The sequence below is a fragment of the Phaethon aethereus genome (genome assembly GCF_964289735.1).
Source record: "Phaethon aethereus genome assembly, chromosome: 2".
NCBI classification, from domain to species: domain Eukaryota; kingdom Metazoa; phylum Chordata; class Aves; order Phaethontiformes; family Phaethontidae; genus Phaethon; species Phaethon aethereus.
In genome coordinates, this window is record NC_138582.1 from 28,301,698 (window position 1) to 28,324,686 (window position 22,989).

Below are 22,989 nucleotides of genomic sequence, written 5' to 3' on the forward strand. Positions count from 1 at the left end.
TCATTTTCTGTAACATATTTTGAGATGCCTGGAAAAGAAGGGCATCCTAGATATTCAAAGTATTTCTGAACACACACAACGAATTTAAAAGAAGTTCAGCAACTTGGTTTTGTTTATATGTAGTTTTTGGGCATGTGTGATATGGTGACCTATTTAAGTGATACCTTTTTAAACTCAGTATTTTTTATTGAATTTAGTCATCATAAAATCACAGCTGTGTTTTACAAAACTGTACAGCAACAATATTCCTGAATGATCCCATATTGCAATGTGCTGATGTGGGATCTTCATGGGATAGTTCATGATTTCTTCAGTCACTTCAAGAAGGCATTTGATTTATTGCCACTTTCCTGTCCATCAAGACAGGTAGACTGTGGTGCTTATAAAAAAGTAAATACCCAAAGTTCATGGAGTATAATAGGTTCTTTCGGAGTTTAGGTTGCTGTGTGGAAAGACAGAAGACTCCACCTAGTGGAGTGGAATTAATCTGCACACAGTGGAAGGCAATTGCATATAATAAAATAGATATTATTTATGAAAAGCCAGGTTGATACACTGAGTAAAACGCAGGAATTTTGACAAGCATCAGGGGAGATGGTTGCATGACCATCACAAATTGTACAAGACCGTAGTTACTTTTGAGGCTCTAGGAGGCTTATGTGTGTCTGCCTTGTTGGATGTTAATACACAATTTGCATAAGCGGTAGTCATTTCCACTAGCCATTTTCTCTTGTGGTTCCTTTTATTTGGAGGTCCACTGTCTACATTTTTTGATTTCTGATGATGACCACACAGGTGCCCATGTCGGTTGTGGCCCAGGGATTTTAAGTAGCTTGGGAGAAAAAGCCCAGTGCAACCCCCAAAACGTCTCCACTTTTTTCATAATTACTTATTTTCCAGAATACATTTTCTGGTTTTTGTTTTGTTTACTTCTGTAACGGCAGTATCAGGATGCTTGTTCTTCATGCTGTCATGACAGGTTGGGCGGCACGTTGAGTAAATCTGTGTGTGCCTTCTGGTAGTCCCAGAGTTTAACAATCCCTCTTCTGAAGCATCAAATTGTATACAGTTTTGTGCCTGTGCTTTGCTTTCCCATTGGTTTGGTCACGTTGTGTTATGAGGATGTAATGCAATGAATTTTAAAGCTGGAATGCAAGTGAACACCCAACCTGAGCAGCAAAGATACTGTCCTGAAATCCTCTTCGAAAATTAATCCTAACATTGAATCAGACATGTGTTAGACAAGTTCAGGAAGAGAACTTGCCCCAGACCAGCTCAGGGTTTGACAGCGAGAGAGGATGGGGGTATTGCCAGAAAACAAGATGACTAGGATGCAACAGAGGAGACAGAATGATACTGCTGCAAAGGATATTTGGGAAGAGTGCTCCAAAGGAGTGCTTTCAGTGACATCCAGGTGGGGTTTGTTGCCAGAGCCATTAAAGCATGCCAGAGAAAGCTGCCAACAAATTTAGGGATAATGGCACCTGCGGGTGTGCTATCAATGGATGGTAGTGCCAGGATGATTTTTTATTTCATTTTAATGGTGGCATGGCTAAAAGTATTTAAGGGTAATGTTACAGAAAGGGTTTTAGTGAGTGAAGTCACCAAGTTCGAGGAACCATTAAGCAAAAGCTGTTTCATGACTGTACTATTTATTATTTTTAGAGCTTGTTGGCAAACCACTGAATGCTGGAAAAGCATGCTGCAGATGAGCAAAGAAACCATTGTATTGAACTGAATAGCCTAGATTAGTTTCTGAATGTTATGTGCATTTCATGGGCACCATGATAAATTAATGCTACTCCATGGGTCAGGAGAGCTTGTAAACGTTGAATTAAAGCACTGGAGCTTAGATCTTCCATGGTATTCACGTGCCCAGTTCTCAATGAAGATGGTGTTTCTTTTGTCTAAACACCAGTCTGAGGATCGGGACCTTCAGGCTTTCTGCGCTCCCATCTCATGTCTGTGATCTTAACAATACTTTGATGGATTGATTCTGAGACTTAGATCCAGATACAGCCCTAATGACATTATCGTACGTAAGGTTCAGTGGGCTAGCTCAGGTCTTAGAGTAAGTCATTCTCTTTGAATTGTAAATGATAGACTTCTCTGACAAGACTTCCATGTAAAGGAGAGAAGAAGTCTATTCCTGCTGTAATAACAATCTCAGAGGTTCCCATTGAGTCCATGGGCCCAGGATTCTCAACTTCTGTATCCCAAGAGCTGTGTTAAACTGTGTTTAAGCCAGCTGCCTGGTCCCAAATTTTTCAGTGAAGTGTACAGCTACAGTAAATAACAGCTACAGTAGTTTTAAAGAGTGAATCAATGTATAATTTCCCTTCCACATTCTGAGATTTATTGGTCCCATCGTCTTCGCATAGGGAGGTTTTGATGTTAATTTTTAAAATTTTTTCTTTTTTTTGAAGTCTAGTCCTAAATTTTTCCTTCTTTTACAGAGCTATTATTGGCTGCTATTGTTTTTATCATCCCATAGCTTCTCTGGGAAGAGAAGGATGGGCAGGACCTCAGTGACATTGCCAGAGCAAGTCATCGGTGGCCGCGTCTGCTCCCCAGGAGGTCACAGGAAGCAGGTGGCTGTGTTAATTGTCCTCGCTCCCAACTCTTGTCCTTCCTGGAGGCAATTTAGAAGTGGTCAGGAAGTGTCAGGCCTACTGTGTCCCCCCAGGTTCACTACTTCATATGTTCATAATAATTTGAGGTATGTGCCAGGCAAGGGAAACAGTGTAGGGATCCATACTGTGCTTCCTAAGCTGTGTGGCTACCTGGCTGGGAGGGCTGAATGCCATCGCTGCAGAGTATGTTTGGGATTGCAGCTGGAATCCAGCAGAATAACAAAGAATTCTATTTAAAAAAAAAAAAAAAAAATTAAAAGGTGTTTTCCTAACATACAGCATCTTCCTTCTTTCAAGCTATTGGTAAAAGTCCTAGGTAAGAAACCCACAGAAAACTCACGAGGTGCATGAAATATTTCTGGAAACTGTGATCCACTGTTACGTGGTGAGTGGAGGATGGGGAATGTAAACGCATTTTCTGCTTAGGCCAGTTGGGGTTTAACTGTCTTTGTTGCGACTGCACCATCAGCGGTCTTGGATCCCTAAACGGCACTCAGTGCTGTGCTTTGGAAGATCAGTTAGGGTCTTGCTGCTTCGGATGAGCTTCTTGTTAACTGTTTGCTTGGATTTTTAACAGTGAAGGCACACAGCATTGCCCAGTATCTCGCTGCAAGTGTCACAACCCAGTGCTGTACGCCAGTCTTGAACTACCAATAATGTTTCTTTAAGTGTCTTTTGGAAAGTATCCACTCACTTTGGAAGTGACGTGAGTTGAGTAATATATGTCATACTAGGTATTTATCTGCCATATGCATTTTGGATGAAAACTCTGAGCTTCTGTTCAGGTGTACTCTTGGTTTTACTGAGACTATTTGCCTAAATAAGGTGGGCTGCAGAATTACGTGGCTGGTGAATCATACTAGTTTCTGAATCACTCTTACAAAATATCAGCCTGACATACTAACAAATAATGAACACATTGTGCTTGGACTTGTACGTTGTTTAAAGAATAGCATTTTAAAGCAGAATGTTTAGTAAAATGTTGGTTTAAAAACCACTTTGCAATTTACTTCCATTAAACCCGTTGTACCAGTAAAATACCTCCTTCATAAGGGAAAAGGTGTCAGTATTGTGGAAGGATATTTGATTTTTATCCAGCTATTTGCTATTTAAGCTCCTTTCTTTTCAGTGCAAGGAGATCAGCTGACAACAGCAGCAACAAAATCATGTTTGCAGCTGGGCAATTACAGTAGACCCTAAGATCTGCGACTGTCAACCATGAACGCAGATGCCTTCAAATTTCTGTTTTTCTTCCATGTGGAAGTCGTTGGCATGGAACAGATGCCTTCATTTTGGAGAAACCAACCTCTGGATATAATTGGTTCTCTCTTCTCTTGTCCTCTAGGGACAGTCTCTCGCAGATGAAATTAGATGAGAGAGAAAAAAAAGAAAGAGACACAGACAAACACGCTCACACATGACACAAAGCAGGAGTTTTCAGGATCCCTCTCTGTTTTGTCACGTGGAACTGTTTTACAGCTGGAAGATTTCACTCCATTTTTAGCACTCTGCACACATGATGATGATACTATATGAAAAACATGCAAATTAAAATATATATCTGGCCGAAGTTTATTAGGCATGCTTGTTTAGAAATAAGACAAGCATATCCAGCATGTATTACTTTAGTGTTAAATGTTGACTTCTGCACTATCTATTGATGCTGCAGTCTCGGAAATGTAAAGTTAAATGGCAGAAGAGACAAGACAGTTTAAAAAACTTCTGTTGCAGTGGTAGAATCGAAGTATTTTCATCAAATGGTTTGCTAGTTGTTAACACAGGAGGGGAAAAAGAAAGTTGTTGACTTCAAATTTCACCTAACATACAAGCATTCAATTAAGGAAGCACATTTACAGGAACTTGAGCAGAGTTAGTCTGATGAAAACCTGTGATGAGCCAGTACTGGGAGACCTGTGGTAGGGTACTGAAAAGACTGTGGCCTCTTACTGCAGATACCCAAAATGAGATGATGGTAATGAGACTTAAAGGCTCTAAGAGAGAGGGAGAATCTGCCTACCCTGTGCCCATTGAAGGCTTTTGTTACCAACTCTCCCCTCTGGTGTAACAGCTACCTAATCATTGTGGTGTATGTTATTTAGTACTATTAAAATAAATGAATACCAACTTTGGGTTCCCTTAATAAGCTCAGTTGTAAACTGTGACCGTCAGGCAGTGCTGTGTAAAGAGATATGGTATTCCTGGGTGGAGTGGATACCTCCAGGAAGAGGCTGCAGCAGGGATCAGGGACTGCCAGGAGGTAAACTACCACTGCTGGTACCCAAGAGCCTGGAGGTCTGTCACCTCTGAATGCTTTTTCTTTCTTAATGTCCTAGCATAAGGGGGTTTTTTAATTGTATTTGTTATTTTGTATTGTATTTATAAACAAATATTTATTTGTATTTACAATACAATTTTTGTATTGTATTATTACACCAATTCAATAACCTGGTGTAAAATTTACCTAGGCAAATATAACCCTTACGTGAATTGGCTGATGAACTGTAGGAGTGTGGTTGCGTGAAGATGCTGAGCCTTTGTAACAGCGTAGGTAGGTCCTGCTGGTAGCATATTGATGACCTGAATTCTGAACTTGATTTTCACATCTTAATGGCATTTTCCATATTTTACATAAGGAGTTTACAACTACGGTAGTATTCTCATCTCTTAAAAGTTGAGCAGAAACGTCACCAGCGATGAAAACTGGCAGGAGTTATCTTGGTCCTGCCTTGGTTTGGGAAGTCGGTGGAAGGCAGTCTGCCTTTTAGACACTTGATGTAACTGGGTAGCTGCGGTGTGCTGTGGTCCGTGGTCTCCGGCTGGCACCCAGGAGCTGTGTGGGTGCAGGGCATTCACTAGGACTTCCAGTGGCTAGGAGGAAGCCCGGAGTAAAGTTAGCTTTGAACCGAGGACTCTTCAGCTTTTAGAAAGGAGTAGGGTGATTCTTTGGTGTAGGACTCCAGTTCTGATGCGCAGAACTTCAGTGCAACAGTGTGCTGCTCTTAGCATTGTATTTCTGAAGAACCACATATTAAGGGAAAAACTTAACTGGAGAAGTGCTTAGGTGATGAAGGGATTTCTGGCAGTAACTAGGAAGTGCAATAATGGATGATTTCTTTTGAGGCTGATCCTAATATTTGTAGTCTTTACATCCTATTAATTCCTGGAAAGATAAGCTGAGACAAGAATGATTTGCCAGGGCCAATGGCTCTTCTGAAAATCTTGGCTCAGGTTATATCCCCCTTCTCTCCACATACAAGATAAAAGCACTGTGAATATGAGGTTAACTGAATTCAAATAGAAGACTCTCTCGAGTTATTGCATTCCTTAGAAAATAAATACATTTCTCATATGGTTGAGATTGATCAAAAAAGTATTCTGTATGCCAGTGATTACATTCCCATCTGTGATTAAGGTTTTCTGTCTGCATCTGGTTTTCACATTATATTTCTGTAACAAGAATCCTTTATATGGCAGAGTTCACTCTCTGTATTTTCTATTAGCTGCAGCTTGAACTACTGCACGGATCGCAGATTTACACATGTGGTTTTCATTACTTCATACCATTGAGAAAAAGTAATATTTGTTTGGGAAAGTATGTTTTTCAAAATTTCCATGGTAATACAACATGTTGATCCTTTTTTATAACACTCTTGTAAGACTACAAATTGTTTGAGGCATTCTACTTTCAGTCAAGTTCAGACTTCAGACAATTTTGCATGTACATTCGAACAACAGCAGCAGTTTACAATTCAGGAGGCAAAAATAAATTTTAAAAGGAGATTAATGTAGAATGGGTATAGCAGAATGCATCCATCACTTTGGAAAATGTGGCATATAGAGAAAATGAACGTGGGGCTGAAACAAAGGAAAAGTAGTAAGTTAAAGTGATGTCTTCATTGCAAAGTGGACGACAGATGGGTACTTTTTTTTTTGAGTAAGCACTTTTTTTTTTACAGTAGGAGGTTTAAAAATCTTTTCCCAGCCATGAAAAAGAAGGATGCTATTCAGCAGACAGAAATATTGAATTGTTATATGTTACATAATCTAACATATTTAATCATAATTATTTCTAGTGGCCAAATTAGTAAAGGTTAGCAAAACATGAATACGTCTTTACAGATGGCTGCTGTGTGTAATTCTGAATCCAAAAAATGATGTTAATTTAATGTTCCACTGTAAGTCCATATTTCAACCAGATTGTGCTATCGTCACTCGGTAGAAAACTTAGTGTTTAAATGCTCTCAGTGAAATTAATAGGGTCACTCAGTCTGTGAAGGATCTTTCAGTTTTGGTAGGGGCATGAGTTTATGGCCATAAAAATCAGATCAAGCAATAACAACAATTTAGGGAATGTTGTATACATTTATGGAAACGTAAAGTGTTCTGCAAAAGTCTGGACAATTGAAAAATACACAATTCATGATAAGGCACAACTGCAAAGTAATTTTTATTGCCTATGTAAGAACATGGTGACAAGCAGAGAATTCCATACAAAATAAAAAACATTTTGGAAAAGTAGTTATTGCACCCAAGTTGGGGAGTCCTAACCACATTTTGTAGATTATCTTCCAAAAGCCAAAGGCAGTTGTGTCATATTGAAAACCTCACAGTTGCCAAATCCTGGGTAGAGCCCTGCAGTCCTTCCACGCCTCTCGTTTTCACTGAAATCAATAGAATTTTGGCTTGTGTCAGGGCTGTGGGGAAACGTCTGACCGCAAACAGGGGAAAGAAAGGACTTTGAGCGGTGAACTCCTTTGTTCTTTAGCCTTAACTTTAACTTGGGAAGGTTTGTTTTGATTTGAGGAGGGTGCTTGTTTGTGGGAAAGATTGCAATTCCTAGCACAAACACAAATGTGATCTTTTGCAAATGCCCTTGGGCAATACATTTTTTTGCAGTAAGATCTAGTCCAGGAGAGGGTCGGGGCTGGGTTCTCGGTTAGATGCATGCAGCTGTGACCAGATCCTTCTTGCATGCTTAACTTCATGTCCCGAAATACCTGAATAGTGGATGCAGATTGAAGCATGTACGTAACAGTGTGTGCTTGGCTCTGAAAATCTTGCTGCCTTGACATAATCATGAACCCCTGAAAAGCGTATTAATGCTGTGTTACAGACTCATATGAGTGACAAAGTATTTGTGTAACCCAAATAAACAGTTTTTGTAGGTGTTGGTGTGGGAGGGAAATTGCCTTTTCAAAAGTGGGAGGATGATTTGTAAACATATCAATAGCTTTTTGATCTCCTTTTGTTTAAATGTATTTGCTGTTATGACTTACAAATCCAAATTAGTCTAGCATGTGTAATTGCAAGGTCTCTATTTTCAGTAACCATGTTCGTTTAATAAATGATTCTCTAGAGCTTCTGTTGAACCAGGTAAAGTATGTAAAGTTTTATATTATATGAATGTATTTAAACACAAGCATTTTTACAGAATTAGCTAATAGGTGTTTTCACGGTAGGATGCAGGCTGCCCTTAGTTTGTTGCCCTCTATATGTCAACTGTTTTAAATGAGCAACTTAGGAAACAGCCTTTGTCGAAAAATTAATACAGTTTTAAAGTACTGCCTTATATTAACTAAGAAAATGTGGGTAATTGATTTAGGATGATAGCATTTCTGTCTTCCCTTTTAATTTAAAAGACTGCTATTATCATGCAAATGAAGGGGTGTGGTGCTTCAAACTGGCTGTGATATGTGCTTCTTCTTTTTTTTTTTTTTTTTCTCATTTGTTGTTGTCAATAGAAAAGATTGATCTCTGGGCTGGTGAACATAATATCTGTCCCAGTCAGAAAAGGAAAGAGGAAATTAGCAGAGCGATTGGTGGAGAATGATATCTGTCAAAAGAAACACTTGGAGAGCACTGAGTTTAGTGATAGGTGACTGCCGGAAAAAAGGGAACTTTGAATTTTGTCAAGGTAAGGAACGGAAAAATATTTGATTTTGTAATGTGCATACCTTTTAGAAGTTCTTTTTAATGACTGTACCTTGCCTTGTAAACTGTAATTAAAAAAGAAATCTTTGCCTTTAGCCTCCAAAGAGTCTGCGTAAATCAGTGAAGGTGGTGTCTTCATTTTAATATCACTGAGAAAGGGTACAGCAGTAACAATAAATTCCCTCAGTGATGAGTTTTCTACAATCTTCATTAGCTTGAAAATACATGTATGTGAAAGTTTTAACTGTGTTTTTTGTGTTTTTGATGACATAGGTGCTCTTTTTCTGGCATGTGAATATTACTTGGCTGGGCTGTGAAAATAATAAAGTTCAGTTTCCTGGACTGTGAGTTGGAACAGTATTTGCAATGAGGTTAAGGGACAGTTGTAATCACACTGGCAAAATGGTTGTGTTTGGAATTTAGAGGAACCCTCTGGTAAACTCATTGCGTTGGGAATCTGTGATAAATTTGATTGAGATGATACTGAGAATGGATATTTCTTCTTCTTGTGTGCAAAAGGTTTTACCGTACTGGAAAAGTAAATCTGCTGTCGCAGAACTAAACTTCTAGTTTAGTTTATTTTTTAATTCTAACCTATGACTGTCATTCCTGTCTTTGCTGTAACTATATTTTTCTCCTAAAATGGTGTGTCTAGGTGGCAAGAAACTACTGAACTGATTTAGGTGCTTTCCAGCACTCTGCTGACTTTCTTTCTGAGTGTTGGACCATTTCGCCTATGACGAAACTTTGACAGAGCGTGATACCAAAATAAAACGAACAGTGCCTGCGTACTCTAGGCTATGCTCTGGTTAGTTTTGAAGGCAACTAAGCCTTGAGCATATCACTTGCCTCCCCACCCGTGATGCCGTGGCCCACGCGTCTCTGTCAGTGGGGTGTGGAAAGGAGATGGAGCACAGCCAAAAGAGCCAGCGGGAGGCTCTGCACATGGCGTCGTGGCAAGCGGCCGGGGCTAAGGTTTTGTGCACCAGTGTGAACGTACTTTAAAAAAAATAAATCCTATTAAAAATAAATTTGCATTCTAATTCGAGTTCCTGGCTCAGTTTAAAACAAGCAAATGCTTCTCTGGGACCTTCCTGTACACAGGCAAAATGAGTAGTCTTAGCAGGGTTTCTTCTTGCATTTTTATTTTGCTAATTTAACAGTGTATAGCTTCTGACTAATTCTCCTTTCTTCTATCTAAAGTCTATTTTTCAAAGTGCAAGTGTACCCTGTACAGGTGGTTGTCAGTTGGTTTCTTTTGCCATATGGGTCTTCATAAAGGATTTTAAAAATAAATAAATGTAAAAGTAAAGATTTCATGCCTGAAGCATGCAGTGCTGGCATACTAATGGGAAGCTTATTGTGGTTTATTGCTGTTACAGCACGTGCAAGATAATGGAAATTTCCTACAACTTAGGAGAAATGCATGTTTTCTAATACTATTCATTTTTATAGAAAGAGGGAATGAATATGACTAAAATTCACTTCATCTCTATAAAGTCCAAATGATCTGGTTGTACTACTGCAACATTCATAAACGGGAGAGAACAGCATGTTGTTGGTCTTGTTAACCATCGGGCAGGACAGGCTGCCTGTATCACCTGGGTGCAGGCTCATCTCTACCACTGTTGAGTTGCTGTGTATTAAATGATTCCCTTTCCTGTGTATTCCTATCAGTGTAGCCTTACAGCGAAACAAAGGCATCCTATCTATAACACACCTCACAGAGTTAATGATATTGAGTTTTCGCGTTGGTGGTGAAGATAATCCAGAACTGCTTTGTAGCTCTTTATAAAAAGAGAGTGATCAGTGGTGGTTAGCAATTTGTTAGATCTTTGGGCATTCTCATTTTGATATTTACTGGCAATGAGGTGACTGGGTAAGGTACTTACATCTGGATGTATGTGTTTAGCACATGTTCAAAATTATAGTCTTAAATAACTTCTTAAGAAGCTCCCTATTGAAATTTGGATGACTGATTAGAGATGAGGTCAACACTCTTAGAGTTTAACTTAATATGGACTTTGTGGTGCCCAAGAAGATTTGACTTGCTGTTTGAAACCTAAATGGAATGAAAGGCAAATTAAAAGGTGTTTGAGTCTATTGCCTCCTTGAAGCAACAGCCTCTTGCAGCATTAGACTACGTGGGCTGACATGGTCCCTTTCAAGCATCCTTATCTGTTTTGCTATTGCAAAGCCTACTCCTTGGTTTCCCTTTTTATCCTCAAAACAATTGTTAGCTTACCTATGTATCTTAAAGGGTACAATGGAAATAATAACCCCCCCTTCTCACACAGAACAGATGCAAAAGGGGACGAGTGCATTATAGACAGCGAATTGTCATTACACGGCTCACAATCAGATTTTCATCTGTTCATGTGGTGCACACCTGTGGCTTGCTGGCGTTGCTCTTGATTGGAGTGTGAGAGGTCTTAATGAAAAACAAATCCGGGATGACAAGAAGAGACTCCACGGCACACACGGGTTACTTCACACGTCGTAAGAAAGTGAAATTCGAAATATGCTGGTTTGGAGAGAATGCCTGGTGCTGAGGGAGCGTGCCTGGGTGACTCTGCAAAGGGAACTGGGGCCCTGCCCGTTGCTGCCTCGAAAAGAAGGCGTTTTTCTCTGTAGGTCAGGTTGATTTGGACCAGTTGAGAGTGGTGGCTGATTTCTCCAGCTTGCTTTCTGAGCCAGTAAGAGTATCCTGGGCAGGAATCCAGCTTTTGAAGTACAAAGAAAAATAACCCGTAATCTATATAAAAAGCTGGCGGATGGGGAACGGAGGAAACTTACAGAGAATAACTGAGTTTGAGAACAACTGTGTTAAAAGTAGAATGTGAGGGGAGTGTGTGTACGACATTTGTATTTATTCTAATTTGAAAACACGATCTTTGAAACCTTCGAGCTGAGCAGAGGACGAGAACTCACGATACGATATATTTATTAGTAAGCTGAAACCAAGCACTCCAGCTGAAGCTGAAGTTCTTTTTTTCAAAGTGATTTTTTTCCCCCCGAGTTTGCAGAGGGTTGTCTCTCTCCTCCCCCACCTCCCATCTCTTGGTAATGTACTGTGGCTCTGATAACGTTAATGGGCTTTGCCCCACATGGCGCGGCAAGTGTATTGTACCACTGCTCACTGATCGCAGGTCAGTGTGATGCGTGAAATCAATTTATTTGAATCTCTTTGCCTGTATAGGAATTTGGCGGTGTGCCAGTTGTTTTCATTTAATGTTCTTTGTGTTGAACACAGACAAGCAGGCATGCTTTTGTACTCCTCTTTCTTCTGGGCTCTTCTCTTTTCAGCCAATATTCTATTCTGCGGATTTTTCAGAAAGAAGTAGGAATGTGTTACCTTTTTTAAAAATAATTTTTGTTTAAATAGCCTTTAAAGAGTGTAGAAACTAGGTCAGTCATAGAGCAGCTTGTGTAGGGTTTTAACCGCGTATGGGTAGTAACACCTGCCTTTTCCCATTTCTTAAATTTGGGGAAAAAGAGAAAACACTGGTCTATTTTTCTAATGCCTGGTTTTATGATTTATGTCCTCTTGTAAGACAAAGACTCTTCAATAATACTTAAATCAGAATAATATTATTTCTGAATAAGTGAACGTCTGGCAGTTCGTTGGACGGATTGGAAATACTTTTCAGGATCTTTTTCATTTTAAGTGATGACCTTAAAGTAAGCATTAATTTGGGAATCCCTTGCTTCATCTTTCTGTCTGTTCCTCCACTCCCCCAGATATTTAATATTTTGAATGGCTGGCTGTAGAACAGTTACCGGAAAGTACCCATTTCTTTCCCTTTTTCCTCCTTTTTATGAGAAGGCAGCAAGGCATGTGGAACAAAGCGAGTAATTTAGCCCTTCTTAAATTAAATACGTGGGGGGGAAAAAAAAAGGAATAGGCAGTGGCAGATATTTCCAGGAGGATTTGGTTTAGAGCCTGGTGTCGGGAGAGGCGGAGAGCGGGAGCAGAGGACTCTGTTGATGCTCCGGGCGGTTGGTGCGGAAGTTGATATGCAGAACCGCGGAGCCGCAGCGCAGGGGTCAGACTCGTACACATCAGCCCCGTTTCCTTGTTTAATTACCTGAAGAGCAAAACATCCAGGCTGGGAGTGTGTGAAAACCCAGTATCTCGAACAGCAGTTTGCTGCTCTGACATCCTGCGAGGCCAGCCCCGTCTGTCCGCAAACGTCAGGGCTGGTTCCTGACAGCGGGCTATCTCTGCCGGGCCTGGGTTCCTTCCATTCAGGAGGCATTGTGTGGAAGAGGGTTTGGTCAGGAATTTGAGGTTCCTGCCGGTTCTTCCAGCCCGGACAACCCTGTGACAGATAGGCCTGATTTTTTTTCTTTTAAAGAATAATAATAATAATAAAAAAAATTGGCTCTTTTTAGTCTTTCCCTTGTAATTCTGGCATTGCTATAATACCGGCTGAGACAAAACATGTTAACCCTTTAGCTTCTGAATCCACGGCTTTTTTCCTTTTACTTATTGTTCTTTCTCCCCTTGCTCAACCTCTTCTATTTTCGGAGGTAAAATCTTCTGAGGAGCAAATTCTTTCAGGTGGAATGTGTGCTATGCAGCAAATAAACTTATGAAAATGTTAAATTTTTTTGTAGTAGTCATCAACATAATCATAGTTCTTCGCATTTTAAGTTTTTCATTTTCAGCGTGCTTGGCAACATTATTTTTATTCATCCCGTGGATTCAAACCAAGCCAGTGTTTGTTCTGGCATGGCCTGTTAAAACAGTGGTGGCAGCTATCAACGCTTCCATTCTCATTAGTCATGTGATTTTCTTAGGTGTCCAGCCTGGTGTTCAATTGTAAAATATTGGGGTAGGGACAGTTATAGTCCTTGCTCCTTGTAGCTGCTGTTTACTGAGGTCACCCACAGGCTGAAGGTGTGGGTGCACGAGGCAGGGTTCTCTGCACTGCTCAGGTTTGGGCCCGTCGGTGGAAAGTGTTCATCAGGATGTAAAACTCAAGGTTACAGCTGAAAAATACTGAATTGTTCATTTAGGTAAAGGTCTTGAATATTTTTTTTTTTTGGTGATGTGTGAAGAATTGAAGTATGACTTCTTGTTTGAATAATAAATGAAGAGTATGACTCTTACTGGGATAATTTTAATACTCTAGTTTATAGTATAAACATTGTTGTACTGGCAGAACGTAAGATCACAAGGTACAAGAAATAAAGGGAGGGAACATAATTAATATGGCTTTGCAGCAAAAATGAGTGTACCATGTGACTATTGCCTGTTATTGTTGTGGGGAGAAGCTGGTCCAAGAAAGATATTTGTGGTTGTAGCAGTGGAGAGGGGAGAGCTGAAAGTTAACTATGGTTTCCTTTTCTTTTATGCAGAAGGCTTTTTGTCCACTTTGTAGAGTTTATGCCTGTAGTCTTGGAGGACATTTTCATGTGCTAATGATTTTGGGTGCTCTGTGGGTGAGATCAAAATTGAGCAGTAACTCGTATTTTCCCTGTTAATATTTCATTAGGATTTTGTAATACAGATTTAAGGGCGAACTTTTCTTCTTGCATGCAAACATTACCAGATAAGAGTTTTGGGGACCCTTCATGAAGAAAGGTAGCCCTCAGTGGACATACACATCTGGGAGTCAACGATAGTGCAGTGAGACCAAAAGAGTCATTATGATCTGTTGTGCCACTAATCCTCCATCTAAGAAGGATTTTCAGGTGATGGTGCAACAAAAGAACTGTTACAGTGTATCAGATCGATAATTGTGATCTAATAAACTCTTAAGTATGTAATGTACATAATCCTTCACCTCTAGAATATGGTCCCCCTTCTTCATTATGAACTCCTTAGGCTACTCTGGTGTAAAGCAGCCTTTACGTAAAGGGAATTATTAAGACATGTAGTTTTAAATTCCTTTATCCTGTAATACTGTGAAGAAGCCACAGTTCAGATAAGCATGGCTTGTATCTACAGAATGAAAAAAAAAAACTATGCATTGTGGCCACTGTCATGTTCCTGTAGAGTTTGTACACGTATAGGGAATTATGTGTCTGTATGAAAGCACTATCAGTTGGTTAAACCTTTACAAGTCATGTAAGTCATGTCCATCCTTCTAGTGTTTTACGTGCCTTTATGTTTTTCCAGAGTTCATAATCTAATGAACTGTTCATGACCTCTAGCCAACCATTGCACACCTCAACCAGCGTCATAGTAAAAGAAAGTTCACAGATGCGTGGTGATGACTATAACCACACTGTCTTTCCTCCCACCCATCGGGTGGCTAGCTCCTCTTTGAAAACGGCAGAAAATGATAGCCTTTAATCTACGGTTGCCCCCTCAAAAATCCCTCAGAGATAATGGTTTTAAAATCAGCATTCTGTTTGAAACTGAAAAAAATACTTAGCTTGGGCATCTCCGCAAGTCTTTGCTGTGACAATCTTGCTTAAGGAAAGTTCTCATGGATAACGGTTCCCAAGGTGGCTCAGGCTTTATTAAAACTGGCACTTTGCATTGTGCCCAAACATTTACTGCTGCTCTTTGCAGATGTTCTCCTAATGTGAAGTGGTGTAATTTGCTCTTGGTGTGAAATTCCACTTCATAATCACCTCTGCATTCTTCTCCTGCTTCTCTTCTGAATGGCTACAAGGAAGCACCATGTGGAGTATAACACAATTAGATAAAATGAAATGATATTTAAAGGCTCCTCCCCATTCCTAGAGAAACAAAGATTTTGTATGTTAATTTTCCTTAGCTGTGGTGGGATTCGTCTGGGTCAGACTAAAATCATAAAGCTTATTTCAGCAGCGCATTGCGCTTCAAGGGAGCATGGTGTGCTCGCCCCTCTGCACAACACTAAGCAGATCCCATTCTGGCTCAGTTTTGTGGCGGAAACCAAACTGGCACAGTGTTTGTCCCTCAGTGTCAGAGTGCTGGTTGTTGATCTTACATTTGTGTGTTAATCGTGGGTCATCTTTTACGGTAGTACACACAGCTTCAAGTTCTGGAACAAATTCTAGCTTTCAGGGCTGGCAGAGGCGGGAGAGGATGCATGTCCAAGGCAGCAGGAGCAGAGACAAGTCATGTAGTGCATTGGGGAAGGGAGACACGTAGCAGGGTGAGGAAGTGGCCCTGGAATCAAGAACGTAGGGTTAGGCGTGATGGCAGGGAGAGGGCACTGAACGGAAAAGTAAGAGGAAAACATGATGGAAGGTATAACTAAGGAAACAATGGAAGGAAAAAGATTTCTTTTGACTAAAATCAGTACCATCCCTTTGTCACTCACAAACAAGAATGCTTTTCCATCAAGGGTTGAATGAGTCCATGTACTGATTCTGCTGTGTTTCCAGACACTGAACTGCATTATAGCAATTTACTTGGTAATACTGCATTGCCATTTTAGCAATTACAGGGTCTGCCAGTGGGTTGTCCTATTATAACTGTGAGAAGACTCATCCATAACCACTTTTCTGCTAGGACTTAGTTCTCATCATTTAAAAAGGTGCCCCCCTGCCTCTATGCCATTAGACCTTCTCATTCATCAGGGAAAGTTAAAATATTTGATGAGGAAGTGGCTTTCTCACCTGGCTCTGGAAAGCAAATAATTTAGATGGGGAAATAACACTTATCTCTCCTAGATATGCTCAAATATTTATTTACAGTCCTCATTCACTGCACTCTTGAAATTACTCAGTAGTTGATGGATGTAATACTAAAATAAAGGCATTAACAGTAAACAGCAGCATACTGTACAGTGGTACTGCTGTGATGTTACTGGCACTACCATGTATATAAACACATAACAAGGCATGCCTGGTTTCCAGCCCATTAGAGTGGAGGTCAGCATAAAGATTTTGCTGTCTGATGTAAGACTAAGCTTTATTTTCTGAATGCTTGTCAGTTTGTTTTACAAACACGACACTATCCTTATATTATTGAATATATATATGTTGACTAATTTTATTCTTTGATTTCCCTTATATATCTGATAACTATTGTGTTATGCAAATTTGTACTGAAACTCATCAGCAACAATAGCTTTGTATCGAGGCCCCTTCGAACAAAGCTTCTGTACCATTATAAATGTAGTAAATAAGTACAAATTGATCAATATATGACAAAAGGGTGAAGAAGGGAGGTCAAGAGGTAAGAATATTTCCATATAAAACATCTTTTCCCTGTTGAAAATGGCAGTACAAGCATAAATAAATGTTTTGGATCGCTGTGTATTTGCTCCACCTGGTGGATTTTCCTGAAAGTGTTTTTAATCCTTGCTAATAAGGGGAAGCTGTCTTTAATTAAGTATAAAACACAGTACCAAGAGTGAAGGCAACTTTTTGTTTGTTTGTTTGTTTGTTTGTTTTGTTAAGAGTAGCAATAGCATTGCAAAAGGCAGATGTGGGGAAGGAACATTAAAATCAGATATTTCTTTTGGCCACACTTGGGTCAGTACAGTAATCTCTGTGAAAGCATGGCATTCCAAATCAATAACAGTTTACTCTTAGACTCATCTAGAGATTAGTAATTAAAAAGTCCAAATCTATGGCTTGTGAGGTTATATGTGATCAGTGAAAGCAAGGATTTGATATGTGCCCCCTCCCGCCCTCAATAATTCTTGAGCTCCTCTGATGAGAAGTAGCAGTGCTATTGGAAAAGAGAGATCCTACACTGAAGTGTTAGCACTGTACATCGGCGTAAAATCTGTCTGTCATTAAGCTAGCTTTGCAAACATTGTTTTCTTTGGAATTCGTAAGGACTCGGTTATGCTTTGATCATCTCATTGTTCTCCTTAGGTTATTTTTTTCCTTTAGAGTGTAATGGCTCCCTAACAGAAGGTGAAGTTTAGAAAATAGTGTCTCCATATGCAAGGGATTTGGAGACCTTTTTATTGTCTTTAAAAATGTCATTCATAGTCCTCATTAGCATTTATTGTTGCAAGCGTACAAGCAGAAAATGTGAAATTGGTATGTCATGAATAGCTCCACAGAGCTCTAGAGCCCTGAAATTTTGCCTGCAGTGTGGTGTGGGGCAGGCATTGAGAGAAAGCTGGCCAGATGGCTGCCAGCACAGAGCAGAGCTGCAGGTTTTTGTCTCTTGTGCTGAGAGGAGGGAAAGTTCACTGGAGCATACGCTATCACCCCTTGCGTTTTAACAAAACTAACTCGCCATCAGTCAAAACGGGGAGGTGGTGACATTGAAACAAAAGTTTTCAATATAATGTAACAGTCCTTGTCAAATGAATAAAATATGTTTAGTTAGTGTCACAAATATTGACATGTTACAAAGAAAAATGCAAAGCTTGAATTTATGGCTGGTGGTAGATACGCTTTCACACAAATATGCTCTCACATTATCTTTATTATGAAAATCCTATGCATTGAAAAGACATTGATTAGAGGTCAAAACTCGGGTTAATATACTACAGCCGGAGGAGTTTCCCTACCCGTGTTGAACGAGCAAACACTCTGAGCTTCAAGTCAAAAAGCAACTGATAGCTTGAAACCTTTTTTTTTTCTTTTTGGATCTTAAAATATGAGCCTAGTTCAGCAAGAGCAGATATTCTTGTCCAGTCTTCTCTGAGTCACACTTAATGTGTTCTTTCTTCTGTCAGTGAAACGGTGACTTTGGTATTTTCTTGTGTCCTTTCAGAAATAATATCAAATATCTGATTTTCTGAAGTGCATCAGTGACGTCTGTGCTCAGATGGTGTAGTAATTTCCTCTGAATCCAAATGATGATAGAAATTAGCAGTCAATTCTAGTTTACGTTACACACACTATAGAAAATACTGTATTTAATAAAAACGCAAGACAAAACTTGGTTTAGCCTAGATCAAGTGAAAGAAATAGACACCAAACCAGGGATACATATGTGAGTTTGTCCACATGAGTGTTGTTACTAAAATGCACGTTTTACTCTATAAGAGCATGCATTCTTAAGACCTGAAGCCTATGTTGACCCTCCCATTCTGAGTCAGTTAATTTTTGATGGAACTACTCATTTCCTATGATAGGTCTTTCTCTATATTTTCGTTGTTTTAAAACCTGAAATACACCTGAAATGCCACTGGGATTTCTGGCAACGTTCAGCAAGAATGAATTTTTTTGGTTCTTTTTTGATCAAAAAGCAGTATCAATCTAGGTTGCCAGGTCTGACTCACTGCCAAGGTTGATTTTTCTTTGCAGATGATTTGAAATCCTCTTTAGAGGACTAACTTCTGATTATCCTGTTGAAATAGTATGACTTCTATGATTTCTTAACTAAAAAAAGAGATAAATGCTTTCTCACCTCCAATGAATTTAATCCAGTACTAGAGGTAACATGATGAACAGTTTCTCTTAGACAACCAAGAATATTTTCTTCCCAGCTTGGTGACTCTAGCTTTCAACTACTAAGTATTTGTGTAGGTAATCTCAATTAGTCTGCTTTTCACAGAGCTATGTATGTTTTAAGGATCCCATTTGTCTTTTTTTCAGAAGTCCAGAAAGCCTTGCCAATAAGGAAATGCTTAGGGAAATGTTTAGTGTTATCTGGCAAATGTTTTGTGTTGCATGCTTTAAGAGCTACTGTTAACAGATAAGCAGATATCTTACTGGAATATTTTAATTCCGTTTCCAAGCAAAGAATTAGAAGTTTATAAAGAAATGCCTTTCTTGAATAGCTTGAGCTCTTTTGTGGCAATGCAGTAAAAGCAACGGAGGCTGCTAGGACAACGTCATGGAAAAAGTTGCACTGAGGGTACCCATTGCAGTCCTAGGTGGACTACTTGTTGCACGAAGCAATAGGAGATATTGGGCAGCAAGAATCTAGTGAGCTTCACCTGAAGGTGTTGCCTTTACTGTACTTTGGTTGGACAATCCACTGAATAAAGTTCAGAAAGCATCCAGAAGTGGTTGTCCCCCGTCCCCCCGCATCAGCTCTACAGCTCACACATTAGGTGGGTTTGCCCTGTCAGTGGGATGCCTTAAGAAAACACTAATAGCTTCCAGCTGGGTGGAAAATCAAAACGTTTGGGGGCTGACAAAACTAGCAGATTTGAATTTGAAAGCCCAGCTAATGCCTCCATTTTTATTTACCACTCGCCCATAAAAGATTATTTTCCAATATGTCAGCCTCATTTGGTGGCCACTGGTCTGAAAGTGAAAGTGGAACAAGCAAGTGGGGAAATCTGGACATTAGTGAGTCCGCCCTTTCAAGCTGGTGTGTCACTTTGTGGAATGGCCTTCCCTGAGATTGGGGGGGTCCTAATGACCATTCATCAATGCTCGTTGACTGATCATTGAGTGCCTTCTCATTCAGTTTATCAAGTCTTGCACATAAAAAGTCAGAATAAGCATTATTCAGCTTTGTTAAAGCCAACTAGGAGTAAAATGCTCCATTTGAACCCATTTTGCCCTTGGTTTTTCACTTTGTTAATGCAGTCCTGCTTAAATGAGTGCTTTTATTGGGTCGGTTAGAATATCTGAAACTATTAATTCTCTTGTATTGAATAGCTGGTGGCAGGCCAGAGCAGATGGGGTAGAAAACTATTTGGTTGGGTGTATTGCTTTCAATTAGGATCAATGAGGTTTCAGCTCCTTTGAATTAACTCACTTAATACCCACTGTGTGAAGTCACAATGTATCACAACAGTCTGCTATAAGTAGAGCGGGAAGTTGAGAAGTCCTACAGAAAAGCTTAAATTCATCCTTCACTGTTAATAGAGAGCTTTCATTAACTACAGATGCGTTTCAGTGGACTTCCAGTCCCTGTTATTAAGCTAGGTTTGCGCAAAAGGCAATCTCTGTCCTTTTAAATGGCGATCATTTGGAATTTCTCTTTTCTGTCAGATCCATGTCTTGGTGACCTCCTATGGTCCACTGCATAAAAATTTTCCTTCTTTACCCTTCAAGTATATCAATATGGAGGCTGTTTTGCTGCCTTTACCCATTTTCAAAATTAAGAGTTGTAGAGGATTATTTAAATATATTTGGTGAAGTGTTTTGAGTGAATGTCAAAGAAGGAGCTGGTTCCCATCCAGGAAGGTGTAGCGTAACATGGACCATAAAGAAATTGGCCAAAGATTATCTTCTGGATTTTTCACTGTCGTTGTATCCCTTTCATTTTGGTATTGCACACAATACCGACTCTTGTCATGCAGCAGAATTGTTCCTATGTTAAAACCACTGCTTTTCTTTTCTTAGCGGAGAATAAAACCATTTTACAGAACCGGCTGCCCACCTTTGCTTGGCTTCCTAAAATTTCAGACCTGGTGCAAAAACTGTTAGGGCAAGCTTTAAGTGACTGCATTAAAAATGGGGGTGGGGTGAGGAAAGCGAATAAATATCCACAGATATTTATTCAGGGAGGACTGCCAAATGTGTTGCAGCCTGCCTCAGTGTATTAAATAATGAGAGGGGAAAACTATTCATGCAGCTGGCTGCTTGAGAAAATGCTGAAGTAGTCTCAGATGCACAGGCATTCTGTTAGCTCCTTCCACGAGCAGACTTCTAGGTGAGAATCTCCAGGGATCCAGGTTTTGTTGACGTGGATCAATTTAAATGGCAATTACTGTAGTCAGATAACAGCTTAAAAAGGCTTTTTACACACAGAAAAAAGATGCATAATCACACAGCGTACGGAAGTTCAATTTCATGAACCGTGGTCTGTGGATTTACAATGTACTGATATTAAGACCTACTTTTAAGACTGAATATTGTTGGGTTTTATTAAAATGCGTCATACCTTTGACACTTTACTTTCTACTCTGAAGCTGATTCAGGCTGCATCTCTGTTGATGAAAGGTTGCATTTCCAACTGTGAAAATGTTTTTCCTTTCATGTAGAGTACAGCATTAAAAAAGAAAAACAACACAGCAAATACAGTACTGACTGACTGGTTTTAAATAGTACATCAAAAAATAAAACAAAAAGAATGGTAAATGCTTTTAAAGGCCTCGGTAGCGCAGACTTTGCTTGTTATTCTTTCCCTTTCCCCCCTCCGCTTTTCCCCCTTCATGAAAGCAGTCTTGTCATGAAAATGTTTTCATGTTTCGGTGTTTTTCTTGGGCTCTCCGACACTCAAAAATCCACAATAGAGAACTTCGTTACAGTAGACGTCTGATGAAGATGAAGAAGAGACCTGCCTGAAGTAGCAGATGCATGACATTGGTGGTGCCGGGGTGTTCACTGGGGCGAGGGGGGCTGCTGCTTCGATCGTCTTGAATTTGCCAGTCCTGTGTTTGGAGTCTCTCTCCTATGTAGGTGAAGCTTCAAGGTGGCACTTAGATAGCATTAAAAAGTTATTGTGGAAATACAGTAAATTAAGTGGCTCATTTGCTTTAAGTAAGAAATATTCATGAGTTCAGTCCGGATGTTGGGAGGGTTGTTATTTTTTGCTTAATTTCGTGCGCGTGTCCTTCTCCTAAACAGTTCTGTATCGGGCTCTGCGGCAGCTAGGGGAAGGAAGAGGAAGGAAGACACAGGTTGTGTCTGTGCAGCAGAGGCAGAAGATGGCATAACGCAAAATCAGGGGGCTGCATAAATAAGTACAAAAGGATGAGCCTTGTACTGACTCCTGAAGATCTGACTGAGAATCGCTGCCTTTCTATATGGGTTTAAATGTGTATTGCCAAGGCAAAGTCAAAACCAGGACCTCTGCGCTAATTGCTGGAGAAATACTACTTGCTCAAGGGAGAAGCTTTTGCAAGTGCTAAACAGGAGGAGAGTTTTAAAAAGAAGGTATTTTTCGTCGTGCCTGGAATTTTGTGCGAGGCTATACGTGCTACAGAAGGTATGCGAGTCAGGCGTATGTTTCTCCTAAGAGGCAAAGATGTTTTACAAAGGACTAAAGAGGGACTGCTGAGAAGAAAATAGCCAGCTTTAGATAAAGCACTATAACAAAGACTTGTAGTTTTATGTATCATGGTGTCCATTAAAGCTTAATAGGGAAGAGTGCATTGAACCTAGCCAGGCATACGTTATTCATGTGAAGGATAAACATTTAAGGGGTGTGCAAAATCAGAAATTGGGAGGACATGATTGTTTAGCTTTTGAAAAAGCTTTACAGGGAAGATTTTGTTTTCATCCCCCATGGATCACCATGCAAGGTACAGGAGAGTAAGCTGCAAATGTTTGGAACGTATCAATGCAGGAATCCCAGGGGGTTAAAAGCACTATCATAAAATAAAAGTGGTCTGCTTTCTAAGTGCGTTCTATTTTACACATACTACTGAGCATCTGAGAAAAGGAGTGATTTTGATACTCTGTTCACTATAGTAAAACAGCATAATAATGACAAAAGTGTGGGGAGGGGAGGAAGAGGAGGGAGGACCCTCTCGTGTATCCTCGTGCATATTTTGAATTTCCAGCTAAATAAACAAACGTAGTCCTATGGAGCACAAAATTATGGCTGTTAAAAAATGAATTTGTTCCCACTTTTGGAGGAGAGCTGATTCGAAGCGATGCT

At 39.9% G+C, this 22,989-nt stretch overlaps 1 protein-coding gene across 2 annotated transcripts in view; it reads left to right on the forward strand.

Annotated features, from left to right (window-relative positions):
* RUNX1T1 (RUNX1 partner transcriptional co-repressor 1) overlaps window positions 1–22,989 on the forward strand; it is a 117,860-nt gene that overhangs the window by 13,204 nt on the left and 81,667 nt on the right. The window contains exon 1 of one of the 2 annotated variants that reach the window (XM_082015312.1): window positions 7,931–8,547. The exons of the other annotated variant lie outside the window; for it this stretch is intronic. Coding sequence (XP_081871438.1) covers window positions 8,460–8,547 — 88 coding nt within the window. The 5' untranslated portion in view covers window positions 7,931–8,459. Of the gene's footprint in view, window positions 1–7,930; window positions 8,548–22,989 lie in introns of those variants that run through there. 2 annotated transcript variants of the gene reach the window in all.